Source organism: Brassica napus, chromosome C2 (assembly GCF_020379485.1).
Source record: "Brassica napus cultivar Da-Ae chromosome C2, Da-Ae, whole genome shotgun sequence".
In the NCBI taxonomy this organism is placed as follows: domain Eukaryota; kingdom Viridiplantae; phylum Streptophyta; class Magnoliopsida; order Brassicales; family Brassicaceae; genus Brassica; species Brassica napus.
Window position 1 is genome coordinate 44,261,401 of NC_063445.1, and position 24,944 is coordinate 44,286,344.

Sequence of the window (24,944 nt, forward strand, 5' to 3'; positions counted from 1 at the left end):
AGGCTCCTTCTCTCTTTCTCGCTAGACTTTCTAACTCTTAATGTACATAACATACATTTGGCTTTGTTCCAATACAGACACTAATCAGTTGGGGTTGGGACCGTTTATAAGAAAGAACAGTAAAAAAAACAAGCGGGGAAGATAAAAGTATTAAAGAAAATCTCCTCTCCATTGCATCTCTTTGAAATCAATTTTTTTTTTATGAACCCTAATTTTGAATTGGGGATCCAAACAAGAGACTTAAGTTGACACGGAGCAGGTAAAGTAGTTGGGTCGGGTAGGATTTAGTAAATCAGAGTTAACTTTAGTATATTACGAATTGACTCCATTAACTTAGCTTAAAATCAATTAAATCCGTTTGTGATGTTGCCACCATATAATCATTTACTTTGTATATGTGGCATGTATTAACATAAACGTGGTGTAGTTGTTGATATGTTTTTGTACATTGGATGGTTTCCACCATATTATAGTAAACTTCACGTAGCTTACAAACTTTTTTCCATTTTTAGCAGGTTCGTGAGCATTATTGAATCTGAAAAGTTCTTTAAAGAATGATATGCATTAAGACATAATTGGTTATATAATTATATTATACAGCTAAATATTTTCTGAGGACAAGTACCAAAAGTATTTATAAAAGTTACTGAAAAACTTATTTTTTTGGGTAATCCAAAAGTTTTGGAAAAAACTTTCCGAGCTACATGAAGTTTACGCTAATATGGTAAAAACCATCCAATATATGAGAATGTGTCAATAACTACACGATGTTTATGTTAATACATGCTACATTTACGAAGTAAATGATTATATGGTGGCATCATAACAATTGGGTTTAATTGATTTTAATCTAAGTTAATGGGGTTAATTCGTAATTTATTAAACTTAACCCCAATTTAACTAAATCCAACCCGACCCAACCCGACCCAAATTATTAAAACCTGATTTCTTCCTTTCCCTTAGCCCAACCCGTGTTCTTCATTTTGCCCCAATTGGAAATTTTAGGGTTCATAACAGAAATCGATTTGGGGAAAACAGAGGTGAGAAATTGAGAGAAAGGGAAGGGCCCGCCTCTAGAGACAGAGTGAGAGCCGACTGCGAACCTTTGAGTAGACAAAACAGAGTGAGATTTTGTATGCCTATGCTTGAGATATAATTGCCGGTAACCCACAAAAATAAAGCGCATTGCCTACACTTGCCTTGCCCCTTCGCTTAATGTTGGATCATCCCAATTCCATCTCTCTCTCTCTCTCTCTCTCTCTCTCTCTCTCTCTCTCTCTCTCTCTCTCTCTTCTCTCTCTCTCTGTTTAAAATCGATTTTTTGTTGTTATGAACCCTAATTTCAAAAATTGGGGATCCAAACAAGAGACTTAAGTCCACAATTGAGTCGGGTAAAGGAGTTGGGCCGGGTTCGGATTTTGTAAATTGGAATTAACTTTCATATATTACGGATTGACCCCATTAACTTAGCTTAAAATCAGTTAAACTCAATTGTGATATTTCCACCATATAATCATTTACTTCGTACATGTGACATGTATTAACATAAACTTTGTGTAGTTGTCGACACATTCTCATACATTCCAATGGTTTTCACCATATTAGCGTAAACTTCCTATAGCTGGGAAACTTTTTTCTTAGTCAAAACATAAAAACAATTTATAGATATTGTTGACTATTTGGTGTCAATCACTGTAGCTAAAAGAAAATTTTCGAAATTAAAACTGTTAAAACATATTTGCGGTATATCATGCCACATGAAATATTAAATAAGTTGGTTTTGTTATATCCATTAAACCATCTATGATTGAAATATCTAAATACACTAGTTTATTGAATGAATTCAAAAGAACATGTTATATTTATAGTCAATTGTTTTCTGAAATTTAAGTTATTTTATTTTTCTTTGTTTTACAATTTTAGATAAAATATAGAAATGGTACAATTTTTAATTCGCTTAGATCAATGTAAAATGTTAAGCATCACGGGTTATTCGTCTAGTTGATTAATCTCAGATGACTCCAATACTATGCTTACTATGCTTAAAGCATCTTCAACACACTTCTATTTTTATCTATATAATAATATTTAGAGGTAAAATCGCTCCAAGTCTCCAACTCATCTCTATTTTCGTCTCTAAAATAGAGATTACTATTTTTCTCTATTTATAGAGGAGGAAATAACATTCCTCTATATTTTGCTCTATATGTAGAAATTTCTATTTTAGAGAAATATATTGGAGTAAGACCCATCTCTATTATAGAGTTCTTCTATTTTAGAAGTAAAAATATAAATATATATTGGAGATGGTATAACAACCTACAGAACTGACTCGCTCTGCTTAAACCCAAAAGATTAAACATACATTAAGTCCAAATTCGGATAGGTTCACAAAAAGTAATAACATAATGTCTTCTTGGCTAAAAGACTTTGTTCATAATAATTATTTTCAGACTATCAAATTAAATTTCACCGTATTTAATTAACATAAAATTATGAATTAGATGATTAGTCAAGTCCAATCAATAAGAACAATCCAAGAATATAGCACTAATACACTTGTTTGCGATAGAAGACTCCAAAAAGTTTCAATAACAACAAAACATTATGTCAAAAGTTAGTAAGCATAGATAGAAAACTCTACAAAAACCTCAAAATAACTAAACACCATGTTTAAAACCAGAGTACATCAGTAGTACACTAGTAAAAATTTTCCGCATAGCCACGGTAGTGCCAGTGTAAAATCGTGGCTTATTTGAAAAAGTCATTGTTTAACCACGATTAGCCACGGTTAGCCACAATTTTTTAAAAAGCCACGATTATTCTTTTCTAGCCACGAATCAGTCACTAAATAATCATGGTTATTTTAGTAGCCACGATTTAGCTACGAAATAACAGTGGCTAATCGTTAGCCACGACTCAGCCACTTTATTTTTGTGGCTATTTAGTTTTTATATACCCTAAACCCTAAACTTCAAAATTAAATTATATATTCTAGATACTAAAACCAAAATACAAATATAACATTTTTTCAAACTTTAAATATAAATGTTAAATTTAAATTCTAAATATAAATTTCTTTAAAATCCATTATAAATCTTAAACCTAAACCCTTATAATCTTAAACTTCACATACAAAAACCATAAATCTAATGTTTTCAAACCACAAACCTTATATCATACATTAAATCACAAATATTTAAATCTAATTAAACCCAAAATTTATATATTTCAAACTCTAAAAATATTTATACTTTCAATTATTTAATCTTAACATTTACATTTAATACTAACAAGTATACTCAAATCCTATTTCTCAAACTATAAACTCTATATTGTAAACATATATCATTAAACCATGAAGCATTATATCTTAAATTCAAAATATTGAAATTTAAATTGAAAATCTTATCAATTTTCTTTAGGTTATGCACTATAATCATTAGCTAACAACTAAATAATAAAAAGAAAAGAAATACTGAAATCTAATGCTAATTCCTAAACTAACTTCTCATTGGTCAAAAGAAGAAAGGAACGGATTACCCCCTGTTAGATCACAACCATTCATAAAGATCTATCGAACGGCTACAACTACACACGCTTTTTATTTTTATTTTTAATTTATTTTCTTCTTCCTTCTCTTCTCTCATCTCTGATTGATTTTTAGATCTAAGTTTCGTTTTCACACAGATCTCTCTACCGCTCACACATCTCTCCATCTCTGCTCACAGAAGAAACATCAATGCCTCTACTCACATATCTATGTTTGTCTCTTATCAGTTGTGTATGTATTTGATTTTGTTTTGATAGATGACAGAGACGGAGGTGGACTGCGACGGTAACGAAGATGGAGAGACATAGAGGGCTGAGGAAGAAGCGGAGGTGATACTGAATCTTTTTCGTATTTGCGTTTTTTAGATTTCGATTAATGTGTTTATTTTGTTTCAGATTTTTAAACTAGGAAGAAGAAGAAGAAGGAGAGAAGACAAAGGAAGAAGAAGAAAAGCCAAGATGAAGCTTCGCTGGCTCCTTCCAGAGCCAATATTGAAGAAGATGAAGGTGGTGAGGTGGTGCGTGTATCACCGGCGACACGGGGGTAGGCTATCACCGGAGGAATGTTGCGCGTGGTTCATGGCCTGGTGCGCGTGGTGCTGTGCGAGGATATACATATATAATAAACATGTAATTTATAAGATTTTATATTTTATTAATAAATTATTTTATTTTTTATTCTTGTTTTTTTTTCTTTTTAAATTTTAATAAAGCCACAGTGAGATAGTGGCTAACCGTGGCTATTTGTTGTTATGTTAGCCACGAAAAGCAGCATGGTAAAACCGTGGCTCGTAGCCACGTTTAGCCACAGTTTTTTCCAGCCACGAGGCTATAGCCACGGTAAATTTCCAATCCATAAGCGTGACTTATTTTCTTTGTAGCCACGTTTTTCTCTTCTATAGCCACTGTATTGTAGTGGCTATGCGGTGAATTTTTACTAGTGGTATACTTGTTTTATTTTTTCATCGTAAGGTATTTTAGCTTTCGTTTATAGTTTTATAATATAAATTATATTTCCACTGTTTTGTGTTATAGCAACTCCAACCATAACACCAAAATTAATGTTGATATTACATAAAATTTAGTGTTAGTGTTGAACTTTAATTTTCATCCGTAATCATAATATCAAATTCTACACTAAAATAATAATAATAATAATAATATATCATTAATATTTTAGGTTTAATATTTAATACATTAATTTATGTAATTGAGTAATTATATTTTAGGATATTTAGATTTTATATTTATTTGTTGAAATTTGCTAATGTTATGTTTCACTGTTTTTTTTTGTACTAAAATTATATATATATATATATATATTATAAAACATTATTAAATTAAAAATTTATATATTTTAAAATGAAAAGTACATAACATGAATTTTATTTTGTTACAACTTAATGTAACTGATAATATTCATTAAGTTAAATTATTAAATATAAATAAAATAATATTTTAATGTTAACTAATGTAAGAAAATACAAAATAGCATCATATGTTTTCAACTATAAACTAAAACTATCAATAATATTAGTCTTTTTATAATCTATTTACAAATCACCAAATTTAATAAAATGATGTCATTTTGGTGTCTCATTTGAGATGAAACAGATCAGGAACAAAGAGAGTATGCCAGATGGTAATAAAAAACTCAAACACATCTACTTTGTCGGACTCAACACTACAGTACCATAATGTAATGTTTGGGCAACGACTGAAAATGCTAATAAATGGTACTTCACCTTCTATTCTCACCGTTTATGTACATACAACATAACAGCTATTGGACTATACTATACTGAGAACAATGTTGATTGTAAAATAACCAAACAACATTGTTTCATTTAGAGAATTTAGAAATATATGTGCAATAATTTATATTATTTTAAAATAATGTGAATATGGTATGACAAACCATCTTATATAGGTCATCTATATATGCTTCAATGTACGTGGATATCTGACTGTAATTTCAAATTTGTTATATATATATATATACATATATATACTGACATTACTTATTTTGCTACAGTTTTTAATAGGCTAAAAGCCTGACATTTAAGGTAAGAAAAAGAGAAATTATAGTCATGAATTTTGGCAAAGAAATAATTTATACTTTTGTAAAGATATTCATCCATAGTTTATGCCTTTCTCAAACAGTTTCCAATAATGTGGACCATATATGCATCGAAAAAGGTGAAGAAATTGATAACAAATATTAATTTTCTCCATTATTAGAATTTAATAACTACCAAACTCTTTGAAAGTGTGTAAATGTTCATTGAATTCACCAGCGGTGTTTTTGTTTCTTGTGAAGAAAAGGACGAACATTTTAATAGTAGCTTTATTTATCGGAAAATGAAATTGATATTATGATTTCAAAACTAAATTAGTACTAGCTTTTTCCCAACTACACATTTAATTGAAAAAACAAGACATTTAAAAAAACAATTAAATTTTTAATGAGAGGTTAGAGAGAGATAGGAAAATAAATAAGGAGAAAGGAGTGTTTTGGTTACATAGTGAATTTGAGGTTTTTTATCTATATGGGAAAAAAATTACCCTTACTTCAACTAAGAAATTAAAAATGCAAATTAGTGTTGGAGTCATGGCACGGTGGGTGTAGGGATTGCGTTCGGTGGAAGCGGCATTTTAGGGTTTTCCAAATAGTCTCTTAAGTCTATCGGAGAGTCGACGGCTCGTGGAGGTGGTAGATCTGTTCTTGCCTCAGGTCTGGTTTGAAGTCTGGTTGACCGGTCTGCGGCAGAAAGGCGAGGATTGCGGTTGGTTAACTTTATTTAGATGACTTAGGGTCTTCAAATGCCGCAGTTGTGGTTACGGCTACGGAAGTTTGCGGATACGGATAGCTGTGGTTTCTAGCGGTTCTAAGAGTTTTGTACGACTGGTTCTGCGGTTAGAAATTAGTACGTTTGCAGGATACTTATGACTGGTTAACCACTAAATGCAGCAGCGGTTAAATAATAAATTAATAATATTTAATTTTATATAATTATAAAAATATCAAAATCATAATATTATAATAAATATGTAAATTATATTTAGAAAGTTATAGTTTTAAATTTTTTAAAATTATAGAAAATATTTTTATTTTTAAATTTTAAAATATTAATTAAAATATAATAGTTATATTTTAGTATTCTCATAATTCCAATTTAAATATTTTATTAAATATTTTACTAAATATTTTTATTTTTGTATTTATATTGTTTAGAAAAAAGAAAAAAAATGTATCATCTCGCAACCACCCGCAACAGGCAAACGCTAGCTAGAACCAATTTTTGAATTTATGAGGTTTAGAGTGGTTTGAGTGATTGTTACAAAACGCCAACAACCGCTACTGATACACTAAAATTGCGTATTTATCTACTGCAAGCTCACAGTATATATGTAGTATTTGAGATTCAATTCCAGAGGACCAATTCACACTTTATCTTTATGGGATCAATATTAAGCTACAACAATATGGGGGTTTTAAAATTGTGAATCGCATAAAGCAAGTAACAAGTAAGTTTGGTTTCAGATTATACAGAATGCTAGCCTAGGGTGGTTGATCGGGTGTTAAACAAATGTGAGCCAAACAATTATTCAAGTTTAATTTAGCACTAGTCTAGAACTCGGATCACTTAAGATAGATCAGCCCACTGTCGTGGTGCTTCACCTTTCAACGATCAGCCTCAATACCTAAGCTCTCGCTTGGATCAAGGCGTGATGATGAACGTTAAGATCAAGTCCGATAGGTTCACAGAACACCCTAATATCTACTTTCGCTGATTAGGAATGCAATGCTCATTCATAACAGATCTAGCAACCTATTACACGATTAATGAACAGGTTAAACCTATGATCTAACAATAACTGGCCAGTTTAATACAAGCAATAAGAATAGTTATGAATGAAGAAAATTGAATGATTAACTTATTTATGTTTAGCTCACAGATCTAACACCGTAACACCCTAGACTAAGGAAGGTGACTACTCAGCCACGAAGCAAGAAAACACAGAGACAGAGACTGAATAAAACATGTGTAGATAAAATAGAATAAGTGTTCAGGGGGTTCTTCTCTATGGTAAGAGAGATGGAGCCTTCTCCCTTTACAAAGTATCAAATCACAAATCTCTAAAAGCTCAAGTCTGGTTTCTTGTCTCCAAAAACAGCGTAGAAAAATATAGAAAAACAGAAAAATAAGTTATATGGAAGCCACATGCGCCTGAGAGAGAAAATAGAGAGATTAGGGAAAATTCCGAAATATGTTGTAGTTTCCTTAAAAATCTATGCCGCTGGAACAGGTACTCGGGTTGCTCCGTTCGATCGGGAACAGCCAATCGGACTATTTTGCATGAAAATCACCAAATTGCACTGTTTTCTCCGTCTTTGCTCCAAGTGGCCTATCTTCCCTCAAAGCCAACTCTAAACCTGTAATGACTCAAAAAAGACTAGGAAGACTCGATAAATACTTGAAAACCAATTAAAAAACATATATACAATGATGACAAAAACATTATATATCAGCTACTTATAACAAAAGCTGCATTTGCGAATTGTAGCGGAGAAACCAGTCATACCCTTAATTACTCGCTGCCGTCTTTTCTTATAACATAACAGAAAGTCTAAAATTTTCTAATCAGCTTCATTCAACCTAACAGGCTAACACTCTAGAGACTTAACCATTTGAACCAACTGAATATTATGTTCAAAGGTTTGACAATCTACCCATTGGACCATACGAAATTAATCTCCATAGCCCATAACAATGTTACCATTTTTGAATAAATGTGATAGCCTTTTTCACATCAATACTATTTAAGTAGAAAGACAAATATACAAATAATCTTGGTACCACTAAAATATTATAGATTGTACTACTGAATTTGATGAAATCTGAACAAATTTTTAAAAGAAAATTGGTCATCAAACATAAAAAATGATTTTGGAAGAAACCTCCTCAATATATCCTCAAATTCAATTCAGGATTTTCCTGGGTGAATTATGAGAATTTCATGATTATTTTTAATGCGGGATAATTATGCTATTACAAACTATGAAAAACATTACAAAGACGATTATACAGCCGACAATTCTATATGCATTATAAAAATTTACGATTTGACAGCATCACACTGAATCGTCCTATATATTAGATTCTAAAAAGCTATAGCTTCAACCTAATGTGACGGTTTTGTTTATTATTTAAGCATAAATTATACTTTTTAAGTTTTTCTCTGTTTTGAAGTCATTTGAATGTTTTTGAATTTGAAGGCTTTTCAGATATGAAACAGACTTTTTAAGACTTATATTAGAAGACTCTCAGAAGACTCCCCAGAAGACTTCTAGGCAAGTCTTCTAATGCATTTTATATTAGAAGACTTTCCATGAAGTCTTCAGGTAGTCTCCCAAAGTCTTCTTCCCAAAGTGGTACAAATTTTGGATATGTATTTTATATGTTTTATATATATTAAATTCTATAAAATTATAGATTCAATGTAATGTGACTGTTTTGTTTATTATTAAGCATAAAAAAAAATATTTTTGAAGTTTTCTCTGTTTTGAAGTCATTTGAATGCTTTTGAAATATGCAAACTTTTCATATCTGAGTCAGACTTTGGAAGAGTTTTCAGAAGACTCTTGGAAGACTCTTGGAAGACTCTCGGAAGACTTCTTGCGAAGACTTCTAATGCATTTTATGCTAGAAGACGTCCCACGAATTCTTCAGGAAGTCTTCCGAAGTTTTATGCCCAAAGTGGTACAAATTTTGGATATGTATTTTGTGTGTTTTATATATTAGATTCTAAAAAGTTATAGATTCAACCTAATGTGATTATTTTGTTTATTATTTAAGCATAAAATGTTTTTTGAAGCTTTCTCTGTTTTAATGCCATTTGAACGCTTTTAAATATGTAGATTTGTTTTCAGATCTAAATCAGACTTTGGAAGACTTTTCAGAAGACTCTTGGAAGAATCTCGGAAGACTCTTAGAAGACTTGGAAAGTCTTCTAATGTATTTTATGCTAGAAGACTTCCCACAAAATCTTCGGGAGGTCTTCCAAAGTCTTCTGCCCAAAATGGTACCAAGGAATGATGTCAACTGGAGTCCACCAAGCTTATCTATGTTGAGGAATGATTTCTAGCTCCATGTGTAATAGTTTGTTTAAGCCTTGTTTTATGATTGTATCTGTACTATTTTAGTTATGAATTCTTTTGTAAATTTGAACATATTTAAATTTGAACAGATGTTAATCAAAAGAATTTGGTAAATATGTTCATATTTTGCCAAAAGTACTTGACATTAATGAAGTTATTAATACAACATACCAATAACATTTTTAGCCATTCTACCAACTCTTAACAAAACAAAACAACATAAAAACTTAGTCAAATTTACTAAAACTAAGAGAGAAGACTTCACAAGAAAACTTAGTCAAATTCACAAAATATCAAACTTGAATTTTAAGTGAAAGTTGAAATTTTAAATCTTATGTAAGTTAAAAAGTATATCTTATGATCTAAAAAGACACATTAAACTACATGACTTGATATTCTTGAAGTTACTTAACACTCTTGAAAATCAAACGTAGAAAACTTCTTAAGAAGTCTTCTCGGATTAGCTAGAAACATTAGTAAACATAAAAATTTGAAATCTCATAATTATCACCAAATAAGTTATGAATTTGATCAAAGAGCCCCAATATTGACTAATACACATGAATAAATAAGAAAATATTAAAATGTCATTTTAGTTGTAGAGAAAATGAAAGTTTATTAAACATTAACGTAAAAGATTCTACGGAAGTCTTCTATTTAGGTCATTTTTGCAATTGGGAATTTACGAAAGAAGACTTCTTAGGAAGTCTACTATATATAAGACATGTTGAAAAGTATACCTTTGTAAATTTGCTTACTTTGGAATTTTAAAAAATTTCGAAAATACCAGAGAAGATTTCTCGAATAAATAGGTTAGTTTTGCAATTGACCGAAGTTTGTCAGAAATTTGATTTTTTACAGAAGACTTCTCAATGTCGCAAGAAGTCTACCTGAGATACTTTTGCAATTGACTATATTTGACTTTTCTAGAGAAAACTTTTCTAGAAGTCTTCTCTAGTAACCAAAGGTTTGACCAAAACCCGGAATAAAATTTGAGAAGACTTCTAAAATTTTTAAAGAAGTCTTCTCATTAATATTAAAATTTTTACTATTATTTTTCAAATGCATAAGTAACTCACGCAAACTTCTTGCAACAGTGAGAAGACTTCGGAAAACTTTCAGAAGACTTCTATAAATGTTTTTCTCGAGAAGACTTCCCGAAAAGTCTTCTATAAAAAGTCAAATTTCTGACAAAATTCGGTCAATTGCAAAACTAACATGTTTATCTGGAATTTTTTACTTTTTTTTTGTTAATAAAGGAAAGTTAGAAGAATTCTAGGGAAGTCTTCTTGATGGAGAACACATCTAGCGAAGTATTCAGAAAGTATTTCTAAAGTCTTCTTCAAGTCTTTGCGAACAGATCTGAGAAAAAAACCGATTGCATACCTTGAACATGTGAGATGACTTGCTTAGCTTCTCCAAGCACCCAGAACTTCACTACAAAAGCTACCAATTCGTTAATGACCACGAATCATGAACTTCAATGTCTCTATGAACCTTACAAAGCTTGGAATCAAAATCTTGTTTTTTTTTATGAATTTGAAGAGAGAGTGAAAGAGATGTGATTTGTGTGCATAAGTAATGAGATATAAAGAGTAAAAATCGAAACTTTGGTCATGGTGGTTAATGTATTGATGACAATGTCAACATTGTAAATACTTGGTGAAGATGAAGATGATAAAGTAAAAGACTCATTTTCGAAAGAAAAAAAGAAAGAAAAAAGTAATGACATTTTTGTGAATAATTCAAACTTCTAGGCTAAATAGGAAAAATGAAAGTTTTTAAAAACATGAATTATTTTTGTGTTTCACTTGAAATTTTAAGTCATATTTTAAAAAAGAATACAAATTTAGTAAACAATTTAATTTTTATTAAATATTTTTTTTGTTAGTTGAAAACCTATACTCATGCTTTAACAGCACAAAATAAAATTAAATTTAATTCTTAAAAACACTTTTTATCATATGTTTATAACCAATCCAGCCAATACCAAAAGTGGATATAGAGCATTTCGGTTAACCATTAACCTAAGATTTAAATTTTTTTTCATTATACCTATCATCTTGTAAAAATGTTTGAGACCACGCCATTTACACTGCATGAAGAAAGCTCATACCCTAGCTTTCAATCCGCCGGTGTTGATGATCATTTATCCTGCCCAACCAACCATTCATTTAATTAATTCCCCACAGTTTTTTCTTTGCAATCATCTTAAAGACTCAAGGAAATCTTATTGAACATAAAACAATGGCGAGATTTCATATTTTCCCAATAGCTTAAGATACAAGTTTTCTATGGGTTTCTTGTAAAAGTGTATTTTATATGTAACTGAATCAATTGATGGATGTCAAAATCTATTTCAGTTTCGATTACGCGTCTAGGAAGAAATGTATAAAAGATTTACATATTGACGATATTATACAAAAAAGTGTATCTTATTGATAATACGAGTAAAAACGAGTACGAATGCAATAGGTATCTAAGAACAAAAACAAATGTATTGCTCTAAGACAATTCCCTCCTTTTCTTCTGTCTTTGGTTTTGTTTTTATAGGTCAAGAGTCGCTCGGAACGGCCATGTGATCTCCGACGAGTATCATGTGCCTTTATTCCTTTGACCTGTATTACACTGTGGTTTGATTGTGTTAGCTCGGCATGAACCGTTTGTTGAGCTTGGCATGGGCCTTAGATTTTTGTGAGCCCGTTATTTTGTAGTGAGTCTGGAGAATTTTGACTCGGGCTCGGACCGGGTATGAAGCAGGCTGAATTCTGCCTCTAACATCAATGATAACATGTTCTTTTCAAAGTGCGTCGGTAGCTGTAACTCTTTTTTTTTTCATTAAGGATAATAAAGTTCTGTCCCAGCCAAACGACAAGGGATAAACAACATAGAGTATCGAGCAGAACTAAAACCAACTCCAATAGGAGAGAAAAAAAACAGAGCCTTAAAGAAAGGAAACCAAAGCACAGCTACCCATCAGAACATGGAACTCCTTAAGCTGATGCTTCCTGGCGAATCAGAGATGCCAACCACACAGGACCATGAAGAGCTACTACATACGACTGATGTCTATGATCTCTCGTAATCATATTGGCTAAGTTGTTACAGGAGAACGGGACAAAATTCAAACTGCCTTCCACAATGGAATGTATATTATATAGCGCAAAGGAACAGCTTTGATAATCGCCTAAGGACACAAGTGAATGCTCCATAGATTTTTTGACTTCTGAAGACGAGAACTCCATAATTACCTTTTAAAGCTTGAGGTCGCACATGGCTGCTGCAGCCCACTGTGCTACCAAGTTAGCTTGGGAGGAAGATTCAGTTTGAGAAAAAGACCTGCTGTGGAACAAAACCAACCTTTCTCATCACGTACAATACAAGCACCCCCTCCGATTTTTGAACTCTCATCCCAAGATGATCCCACATTGCATTTAACAAAGGATGAAGGAGGTTTTTGCCACTTCCCCGGAAAAATGAATGCTAACAACGAAGTTGGATGAAGGAGGTTCCAAGTGAAGTCGGCCATGGTTTGATTGGTTTCTCCTTATAAACAATTTATATCCTACGTTCTCCCCTTTGTTTTCCTTTTTCTTCCTGATTTTGAATGTATATAACTATACATACGATATGTATGAATATCATGTTTTGACATGTATGATATACACGCGTGTATGTATATGGATACAAGACTACAAAGTCGTAAACATAGATATAATACCAATACATTTAGAAATAGTTTAGAAATCTTCTCAAACTTACAATTATATTACCTGGCATATATAATTTCATGGCTCAAAAACTGTATCCAAAAATGGTAGGCTGTGTCTGAGATCGAGACTATCTTTTCCATTTTTAGTCATCTTATTTGATTCTGTTTGCAAGAAGAAAAAAAAGAACATGAGAAAATTAGTAAGGAATGACCAGAGAATATCATATTGAGTTACGAAGTTAACAAAATATGTTTTACACAAAGATGACCATCCAAATTCTTGAACTTTTGTGGTGGAAAAGAATCCTTATTCAGATTCATCATATAAAGATCACATCTAAAATATAAATGTAAGATCAAAAAGAAATAAGTTAATTTATCATCGCATTCCAATTAATTTTTGCTTAGAAGTTGTGAAGATTATAATACAATATTATTTTAGGCTCTTTTCTTAGTCCAAATAGTTTAACTATGTTTTCGATTAGTGGGTATCCGTAGCGACTTTTTGTTTTTGTTATTGTTCTTGTGATATATTTATTAAATAATAAACAAAAAACTTGTGGGGGGGGGGGGGGGGGGGGGGGGGGGTGTTTATACAATACCTATTTTAATCTTTTATATATAATTAATTTACTCTAGCCATTACTACGACAGATCATGGTAGAAGATTAAAATAAGTCAATTTTTGTTATCTTTTGGAAACGTCTACTACATTAGAACAAGATAAAAATACGAAAATGTCACTTAGAAAATAATGGAGGTAGTAGTATTTAATCATAGGTTAATGAATTTTTAACCAAAAAAGAAAAATATGATAATCCATGCAAATTGTTATGAACCAGATCGTGGATGTGGATGGCTCATAACCAAAAGATTATGATTAGTAATCTTTCCATTTATCTATGACGGGGTAATCTCCTATATAAGGAACCTCTATGTTATGAATAAAGATAGACTTTTCCTTTACTTTTTAACACGTTATCAGCACGAAACTCTAAATCCCTAAGCTAATACTCAAATCGAAAAACCCTAAAACCCTAACCCTAGCCGGCGATCCGACGAACCCTAAACCCCGATCGCGTCTCTTGTTCCCGCATCTGTTCCAGCTCGCGTCCCCGATCAGCTTCAGCCCAAGGCGTTCCTGATCCTAGCTCAGACGTTCGCGACCCGAGAGCAGCTCCAACACGCGACCTCTTCCTCGTTCGCGACAGCATCAAACAGCTCGCGTCCGACGATCAAGGCATTCCCGATCAAGCAACAAAGGACGTCCGCGATCCGATAGAAGCGACTCAATCCATTTCAGCTCGCGTCCCGTTCATGTCCAGCTCGCAGCTCAACTCCTTTGGTGGTCCGATTCAACAATCATCTAAGGTTAAAAGGTAATTTAAAACCTAAGAACCCATAATCGAACATGGATTGATTGATAAAGAATGAAATCCTAAAACCTTAATCTTTATGAATCAAAACCATAGGGTAATAGATCAAAAATCCTAATTGAGTAAATCGAAGCTCTAAAAGTTCGATACCCCAAACCCTAAATCATGTTCCTACATGATTAAAACCCCAAATCGATTTTTACAAGTTAAAATCCGATAAACCCTAACCCTATATATCTATAAACCCTAACCCTATATCTATAAACCCTAAATAATATAAGTATCATAATTAATTATACTATAATTATCAAATCACATATTAAAACCCTAATCGAATATTTTGAAATCAAAATTGTTTTCGGTTTTGATCATTGAGGTTTTAAATCTGATTGAATCTGATGCTATGTTGCTAGAATTGTTTGACCATTAAATTGATAGATTTATTTTCTCATCCTGCTTGGTTAATTGTTCATCTGATTTAAAATTGTTTAAACCGACCAGCCTGTTAAAACATTGATTGAATCCGATAAGTTGCTAGCTTGCTTTGCTTATATAATCCGATAAGTTGACAGATTGATTGAGGTTTACTTGTTTAAAATCCGAATGATCTGATTGCATGATTCTTGAGGTTTAATATCATCTGCTAGGATTGATAGTTTTGTAATCTGATCTGTTTTAAATAGAAACCCTAAATAATCTGTGTTATAGGTTATATTGATCTGATTTGGATGTCTTTGAGAATTGAGAATCCGTATGCTAGGTTGATGGATTCATGATAAAATCTAATGTCTTGAAGTTTACGATTGTATGCTAAGTTCGATTAAATTGATTGATCTGATTATATGTTTTTGAGGTTTGATAAATTCAGATACTAGATAAATTATTTACACATGGTTTATGCTAAATACCAATCAACCTTGAAAGTGATTCATTGAAATTCATGATTGAAATCTATATTCTAGTATTGCTAAAATTAGCCTTGAAACTGATTCATTGAAATTCATGCTTGAAATCTATATTCTAGTATTGCTAAAATCAGCCTTGAAACTGATTGAGTGATTAATAAATCTTTTTACTAGTCTTGCTAAAATCCATTGATTGTTAAACCCTAATTGCATGATTAATTGAATCCGTTTTTGCTAGTCTTGATAAACCATAATATTATGAGCACATAGAAATAGTATTGCTGAGACTTGCTAGAAATTGACTGATTGATTAAATGCCTTTAAGATTGATAGTTTCATTGTCCTCACAAGATTGAAATCCAAATTGATTGTTTTTAAAAGTAAGGACGCATGAAAATTATACCTAAATATTGAGTGATATATGATTTGAGATGTCGAAAATCAACCTGGATTTTGCTGCCCTAAATCTCTCTGGAGATAATTATTTACGATGGGCATTGGATACAAAGATTATCCTAAAGTCAAAAAGACTTGGTGAATGTATCATAGAAGACAATAATGCCAATGAGAAAGATTGATACATGGTGAATGTATCATAGAAGGCAATAATGCCAATGAGAAAGATTGATACATGACAATATTAATTATTAGCCATCATCTTATTAAGAGTCTCAAAGATCAGTATCTGACTATAGAGAATCCTCTAGACCTTTGGACAGTGTTAAAAATCGAGATATGATCACCAAAGAACAGTGTTATTACCAAATGCCCTATTTGATTGGAGGAATCCCAGAATCCAGGACTATAAGTCCGTGGATGAGTCTATTGCTAGCTGGGCAAAATAATGGATTACTGATGAGAAACAGTGAATTGAGACCTCCTGGATTAACCCATTACCTGATACCAATAAGGCCGCAGAAAAAAAAAGATGGTAACCACGTCCAGAATGATAGACCACACGGTCATGGCCGTGGAGGGTGGAAAGGACGTGGCCATGGCAACTATAACACATTTGGCAGTGGGAATCACAATGGCAGAGGCCGTGGGTATCAACCCAATTTGAGCCATGGCCAAGGCAGTGGCCGTGGTATATCCTTTAAACCACAAAGATCGACCAAATCAGTGTGCCATAGATGTGGAATGGGAAACCATTGGGCTAAGATATGAAGGACTCTCAAACATTTTTGTGACCTCTATCAAAGAAAGTCTGAAAGGAAAGAATCATGAAACCCACTTGGTCTATAAATATGGTGAAAATAATTTTGAACATGATCAAGATGATCTTATGGAATATGAGACTTATGATTGCCTAAAAGAATCAAGTTGATAATCTGATTTCGACATCAAACTTGTGTGATTGCTTTGCTTGTATGCTTTCTCTGATTTTTATCTTCTTGAATTTATTTCTATTACATTGTCTGTTTAGATTAAATGAATGAATGATTTTCTATATGAGTACACTGAAAAACGCCAATATAAGTACTAAAGCAGGTATCGCCAGTCTGAAAGAAGACTATGGCTAGGCTAATATATTATTGCCTAAGGGTATGCATCTAGAAATCAGTGATGCCTTATATTCACAAAGACTATACCTGCATTCTCTATATATGTATAAAATCGCCCAAGACCATAATAAGTCCTAAAGACTATACCTGCATTCTCTACTGACCTAGACTATGCATAGATCAGTATAATAGAGGCTAAAAGCCTGCGAAAATATACACTTTATGGCACGACCGGATTGGCCATCCCGGTCCAAACATGATGCGAAAATTGATATTTAAAAGACACACATTAAAAGATCAGAAGAGTTATCCCAAAGAATCTCACGTGTGTAGCATGTACACAAGGGAAACTCATTAGGCTATCACCAGTAAAACGACTACGAGCCTCTTTTTCATAAATAAAGACTATATGTCTAGATAATACTGGTGAATACATGTCCCAAGCGTTTAAATGATTATGGTATGTCCATGGGGGTAAGTGTGGACAATTATGTGATACATGTCCATACCAAGAACGACTTAGCCGAAATCTTTTAAAACGCAAATAGCTGGTTGATAGACCATAACTTATGAGGTCAAAACTACCATTCACAGCTTAGGCCACACGAAATTTACATGCACCTAAGTTAATACGTATCAGGCCATTTAGTGAGCATAGATATCCCCTATCACAATTATTAACGGGTCGAGAGCCAGACATACCCTATCATAAGACATTTGGATGTGCTGTCTATGTACTAATTGCTCCACCACAGAGAACTAAGATGAGACCTCAAAAGGAGGATGAGGATATATGTTGGATATGATTCTCCCACAATAATAAAGTACTTTGAGCCAACTATGGGTGATTATATTTGAGGCCAGATACACGGATTATTTTAAGACCAGGAGGAGAAAAAAAAAATAAAACTGGTAAAAGAATGGTAAAAGAAATAGAATGGAATGAACCATCAATGTCTTGGCAAGATCCTCAGACTAAAGAATGTGAAATAGAGGTCCAAAGAATATACATTTACAAAGTTAGCTAATCAAATGCAAGACACATTTGCTGACCCGAAAAAGAATGACTAAGTCATATATAAACCAACTTGTAAAGCACCAGCGAATTTGATGTCCAAGAAGAGACACAGTCAAGTTGCTACAGAGTCTAGACAACGTATGAAACGTGGTAGACCAAATAGGTTCCTAAAGATAAGAATCCTCGGAAACAAAAGAAAGGTGCAGAGAATGATAATCAAAATCCAAATCCGAGGTTACTAAGGAAACCATCCCAGACATGGAGATAAGGCCGGCCGGCTCAAGGTACTTGTACCAAACAATGTACCTTGGGACACCAAGCTGCAAAGTATTAAAGGTCCTGATAATAATGAATCTCAATCGATTATATCATGTCTGGAACATAATGGAACCAATAAGGAATGTCGACATAAGATGATTTATTTGCATACAAGGTAGCACTTGAATTTATGAATATAAGCGAGGATCATGAACCCACGTCAATATAAGAGTGCACACTCGTAGAACATATTGGATTGAATGGAAACATGGGGTTAAATAGTTTAAGGAAGAAATGTGTATTTGGCCATATGATTAAGACGCCATATGATGTTAAAACCAGTTGATTTAAATGGGTCTTGTGAGGAATAGAAATCGTGAGATATAAAGCTGATGTTACACAAGGATTCTCACAAAGACCAGTAATAGATTATGAGGAGACATACTCCCATGTGGTGGATGCAACCACTTTTAGATTTCTCATAAGTCTGGCTATATAAGAGAGAAAATTAGACTTGCAGCAAGTTGATGTAGTGACTGCATATTTATATGGTCCATTGGATAATGAAAGTACTAGAAGGTATTGAGCTGAAAGTACAGCAAGTTCTCGAGAACAATATTGATAATCATCAAAGTATATGATCTGAATATCCTAAGAACCTCTGGATACAATTTTCCAAACAGTTGAATATCTCAAGAAAGAGTTTGAGATGAAAGATCTTGGAAAACAAAGTTTTGTTTGAGATTACAGCTTGAGTACATTAATAATGAAATCCTTGTGCATCAAATAGTATATACAGAAAAGGGTACTCAAGAGATTTAATATGGACCAGTCTCACCCATTATCTAGTACATGGGCGTGAGATCACTTGCTTTAGACACTGATCCATTCAGTCCAAAGGTGGACGATAAAGAAGTCCATTTAGTCCTGAGATGGACGATGCAAAAGTCTTGTTTTAGACACTGATCTGATTGGTCCATAAGAAGGATGATGAAGAAGCCTTTGATTTTGGTTTATTTTATACTAACCAGCCCACAGATGGGTTATTTGGTTTTGTTGATTTGTTTTCAGACATGCTATGTTTTACACATGGTGGTACACGCATATCACAGCAACATCATCCAAGATTTCGTGTGTGTGTATTTGAGGTCGATGACTCAATATGTTCGATCAGATTGTGGCATGGCAGATGGTAAAGAAGAACCAACTATCATATTCGAGGACGAAGCATATTCTACCCAAGATCTTCACCACCCACGGATTGCAGAAAATTGGAGAGGTCTAAGGGACCTTCGGTAATATCCAAATCAGGGGGAGTAATGTGTGTTGTACTCTTTTTTCGTCACCATGGTTTTGTCCCAATTGGGTTTTCCTGGTAAAGTTTTAATGAGGTAACATTAAAACACATTACAAGCACTAAATGGTTATGACATCTAAGGGGGAATGTTATGAACCAGATTGTGGATGACTAATAACCAATAGATTATGATTTATAATCTTTCCATTTATCTATGACGGTGTAATCTCCTATATAATGAACCTCTATGTTATGAATAAAGATAGACTTTTTCATTACTTTTATGTTATAAAATAAATTGCTTGTATATATATATGATAGTCTATATATGGAGACACATATATACGAGAAACTGCTTCATCTTGATCAAGCAATCTTCGATACGTGTAGAGAAGTAATGTTTAAGCGTAATTATGAATTCATGTTTATCTAAGTTAGGAAAGAAGATTAATACCTTCATTTCAATAAATATCTTAAATTTCAGTCAGTAATATCATTAAAAATACCCTATATATTAATTGAAAAATATTAAAAAAGATATAATATATAGTTTGTACTAATTAAAAAAATGCACTGCTGAGTTGTCACGTAATTGGAATGCTAATTTTGCTTACGTGTCGGCTTGAGAATCAATTGAGAATTTTATTATTCCAAAATTAAATTGCTAGAAAATATTATATTATATAATATGTCTATTATAGACCATTCATTTATCAAATTGAAATTATTATATATATTTTTCTTAAATAAAACCTACGGAATTACCTAATGTGATTAAGATATATATGACAATTAATGATTTTAAATAATAAAGATTTGCTAACAATCCGTATACTTTCTATTATTTTTTTTAATTATTTATAATTAAAATAAATTACACAACTGCATTAATCATATAATAAAAATTTAGATTTTTTTTGTATATGTTGTATTTTGAATTTTTCAAAACGAGTAGAAATTACTAAAATTGTTAAAAGTCTCGTATAAACTTTTGTGATCAAGGTTTAATTTTTTTTTCTATAATAAGATACAATGATTATAAAATCACATGAATAAATAATTTTATTTTAATAGGTGTTTATGTTAATATATATATTTCATATCGTTTAAATTAAACTATACATCATATGAAAATACATATTTGCATTTTGATATCTGCGTTGAACATATATTGAAAAGTTAATATTTTAATTTTGAAATCTTATTTTTTTTAAATGATTATGAATTATTGAAACCACTAAGCACTCCACATTAAAAAAATCGTTGGTGTAAAATTTTGTTACACAAATATGCAAATAATCATAAATCATATGAGTAGAAACCCCATTTAATAAATATTCATATTAAAAGTATATTATATATCTATGTTAATATCATTTAAATTTAATTACATATCATATACGATAGATAAGATTGATTATTTTGATTTATTTACCCTAAAATGATTGCGAATAAAATTGATTTATTTATGCACACCAATTTATTACATAATAGTAACTGATTTCTTAGTTATTTAATATATAATTATTATTTTATTATTTTATAATCTGCAGAAAAATATAAAATAAGTAATAAAATATAATATATTTATCCTCCACAAGTCGCTCTTAACTTTAAAGCATGCTCCTCTTCCGCCCTTGGCCGACGGGAACCTTCAAGTCTTAACCTAAGTATGTATCTCTTTAATAATTTTAAATCTTAAATATTTTCTAAATCTCATGCCAAAAAAAAATAACGAAATTAGAATAAATTCAAAAATCAATATTTATATCGAGCAATAACCAAAATGAAAAAAAACAACACAAAAATGAGAAAATATTGACGATAGATAGGATTGAACTTAAACTTTTCATAACCATAATTAACTTTAAATTGCTAAATCATGATATAAAACCAAACTGACATAGTTTTATTGTAACCAAATAGTAGGCCTGAGATTCTTCGGCATAAACGTTATGTTCTTATGTGATAAATGATTTTTTGACAAAAAATATTTTTTAAAAATGAGATTAGCTCATCAGTAAACAAATTATGTAATTAACAAAAAAATTAAAAAATTGTTTAAGAGCCAAAAATATTATTTCGATCAAGAATATAAATTTTATTTTTTCCGTACTATATTTCTTAAATAATTTTCATATAAATTCACTTTGCCCTCTTTATCCTAGTTATTATGAAAAACGCACTATAGCCATTGACCCTATATAAAGAAAAATATTTTAATCCAATAATTACCAAACCAATATACACATAGTAGACAATATTATACATGGCCTAATTAAGGAACATGCGGATAATTATGCTTTATATCTAATTAAGCTCTATATACACACATCATGAACTTTATTTAATATCATGGGCTGAGATTAAGCTTAAAGTTATAGCCACAGGTTATTATAAAAAAAGTAAACCTCCAAATTTATATATTGGGTTAATGTTAAAAACTAAGAGAAAAAAGAAAAGAATTATCATAAATTCTTAATTGATCCTAGTAAATGGTAACCTTACCAAACATCAAGGAATCATTGTGGAAAACATAGAAGATTAACATAATTTCTCATATTAGGTTTTTTCCCAAGGATTGACCTGTTACGGTTAGAGCATCCACATTGAATGTGCTCTCACAAGTGTTCTTAGATTGAAAAACTGAAATTTAAATTAAGAGAGAAGAAGAAAATGCTCTCCTTTGCGAACACTTAAAAGCTTTGTTTGAAATGTGTTAATATTATATTATTTTGTGTGTTATGATATCGTTGATCTAAGTTTAATTGTAATATTAATTTATATGATAATTTTATCCATAAAAGACTGATATCAAAGTCTCAACAATGCTGATGCTACCTTATGGGTCGAAGTACAGATTGGATCTAACTAAGTAAACGAGAATTGTTTTTTATTACCTTATATAAATGATCGAGTGATGAGTGATCACTGGGACTAGTGATTACGACCCCCCAGAGTTTGAAAAATCTTTCTTGATCACAACGGCGTCGTTTGCGGTTTTCTTCCTTTTCTTTTTCTTCCTGTATGGGATTCCACGAGCCTTAGCTTGAGACTCTCTAATTTCCCTCAAATGAATCCGAATTGACCCGTTCCCAAACGGGTTACTATCGGATGATCCACCACCATGTTCATCGTAAGCAGCTCTCAGCCGTCCGATCAAAGCATCTAAGCTTCCCCAAGCTTGCTTAAGAGGACAAGTGCAAGGAGATGGTGGATCGGGTTGCCCGAAGAAGGCACAAGCTTGGTGATGGACTTTGGTTTTACCGAACTGGTCTAAGTAGTCGAGGAAGCTTAGCACGTGCGTGTGGTCGAATTGGGAGATTTTTATGGGTGGATTTAGGGTTTTAAGGTATTGTAGAAACGTGTTCCAGTCGCGGCGTTTCTGTGATTCGTAGCGGCTAAGTTGTTGTTGAACCGGTGGTGGCATGTGGTGGCCGGAGTTGGAAGAGGAAGAAGGTTCATCCGGTGTATTGTAAGATGACATGGTTAGGCTGGGGGAAAGGAAAGAAAGAGAGACTGTTTTGGAGTTAAAAGTTTTAGAATGGAAAAAGAGAAAAAGAGAGAGATCTTGAATATGTAGAAACGAATATATGAGTTGCATGTTAGCAAAAAGAGAGAAGATAAGTTTATATTTTATATATTAAAGAAAGGAGAAAATACTTTATATACTGAATCATATCGTGCGAATATATCAACATATCTATTTTGTTTTGATTGCTTAATTTCAACACCCGACATAATTACCTAAGTGGACCATTATCTATGTGTGTTATACATATTTGATTACTTTAAATATGAATTTATTTATGAATCATCTTTAGCCGGAGATTAATTAAAAGAAATCAGCGGTATAAGCGTGTAGTGTTCTTTGTTTTTTATATTTGTGTATTGGATACGTTTAAATGTATTATTCGTTTACTTATGTGAATGCAAACATCCATATGAGTAAATTGGTTGAGTTAAATTCTGATTTGACCTGAGCTTGGGTTTAATAACACGAAATCGAAGTGACTAATGATAAGAAAACAAATCGAAATGTAACTAGTTTATATATTGATGAGTTCGGAAGAGTGTATAACTAGGGATGAAAGAATGAAAATATAGAAGGTTTCACATATCTGGAAGCAAGTAGTGACAACTAAAAGTAGTATTTAGTCGACCTAAACTACCATGATATTAGCATTTTACTAACGAGAAGTTTATTGATGTGTACAAAGTTTAATTCCCAAACTTTCCTTTCAAGGAATGAAGTTTAAAAATAGGATTTTATAGCCAAAAGAAACAAAGAAAAATTGTTTTTTTGGAGCAAAAAAATTATAACTATGCCCTTTTAGACTAATATATATTTTGTATCATTTTTGCCTATAATACTTTTTAATATTTTTGAAAATAAATTTAATAAATAGTTTTAGAAACAAAAAAAAAATTGGAAAAATAGTAACTATTGATAAAATACCTATATGAACTTAGTGACATTTTTTTCAGTTCTAAAAATGTTTAAATCATAATTTTTAGATCCTGTTCTAAATAAAGTAGAAATGACATTCTACGAAGTAGAAAACAAAATCTACTTTTTTCGTTGAATCTACAATGTTTAGAATACGTGATCAACATAAATAAGAGTATTCTAAAAATATTTAGAATACACATTCTGCGCTTAACCTACCGATCTAGAATCTTTAGAAATCAAAATCTACACATTAATATAAATCTTAAACACGTAGAAACTAACTTCTACAGATTTACTGTAAATCTAAAACGTGTAGAAATCAAAATCTTCACATTACTATAATTCTAAAAACCTGTAGAAACCGATTTCTACAGATTAGTTGTATTCTACGGATAAGAAATCAGTTTTTAAAAATATGGAAACAAAATATTTGGGAATATTCACTTTCATATTTTGAAAAAAGATCGATTTAAAAAAAACAAAAGAAGACAAAAAAAAGACGTGACAACCTTCTTCTCACGTCATCTTCTATATTCCATTGATTATTCACAAAAATTTCACAAAAATTTCACATTATTTCTACCAAATCAGTGTGAAATTGAGTGACTTAAGGTTTATGAACTTGAGACTTTGATTTTCTCCCCCTTTGTTCGTGAAGGAGATGAGAAATTATGGGTTTCATCCCAAAGAAATCGAGTTTAAAGA

At 31.7% G+C, this 24,944-nt stretch overlaps 1 protein-coding gene and 1 long non-coding RNA gene across 5 annotated transcripts; one reads left to right on the forward strand and one right to left on the reverse strand.

Moving 5' to 3' along the window:
- The first annotated feature begins 2,202 nt into the window (after positions 1 to 2,202).
- Positions 2,203 to 4,571, forward strand: LOC106379661. 2 transcript variants are annotated; one of them, XR_007319575.1, is made up of 3 exons: positions 3,475 to 3,882; positions 3,949 to 4,182; positions 4,312 to 4,571. It is a non-coding gene; the product is annotated as an uncharacterized LOC106379661 (long non-coding RNA). The 2 variants fall into 2 exon arrangements; XR_002655556.2 differs by lacking the exon at positions 4,312 to 4,571 and having other exon boundaries at positions 2,203 to 3,882; positions 3,949 to 4,230.
- Positions 4,572 to 12,362: 7,791 nt separating this feature from the next.
- LOC106379658 (protein LIGHT-DEPENDENT SHORT HYPOCOTYLS 9-like) lies at positions 12,363 to 23,942 on the reverse strand. 3 transcript variants are annotated; one of them, XR_007319576.1, is made up of 3 exons: positions 22,687 to 23,942; positions 13,489 to 13,589; positions 12,363 to 13,332 (listed from the first exon to the last, which is right to left on the reverse strand). XR_007319576.1 is itself a non-coding variant. In XM_048747882.1 (2 exons), the coding sequence occupies exon 1, from the start codon at positions 23,388 to 23,390 to the stop codon at positions 22,731 to 22,733; it is 660 nt and encodes a 219-aa protein (XP_048603839.1). In that variant the 5' UTR covers positions 23,391 to 23,942; the 3' UTR covers positions 13,346 to 13,593; positions 22,687 to 22,730. The 3 variants fall into 3 exon arrangements, 2 of the variants coding, with proteins under 2 accessions (XP_048603839.1, XP_048603838.1); XM_048747882.1 differs by lacking the exon at positions 12,363 to 13,332 and having other exon boundaries at positions 13,346 to 13,593; XM_048747881.1 differs by lacking the exon at positions 12,363 to 13,332 and having other exon boundaries at positions 13,348 to 13,589.
- Positions 23,943 to 24,944: the final 1,002 nt, after the last annotated feature.

Excerpts from the sequence above, each read along its gene's own strand:
- LOC106379658 (XM_048747882.1), bottom strand. The coding sequence starts at position 23,390 with ATGCAACTCATATATTCGTTTCTACATATTCAAGATCTCTCTCTTTTT.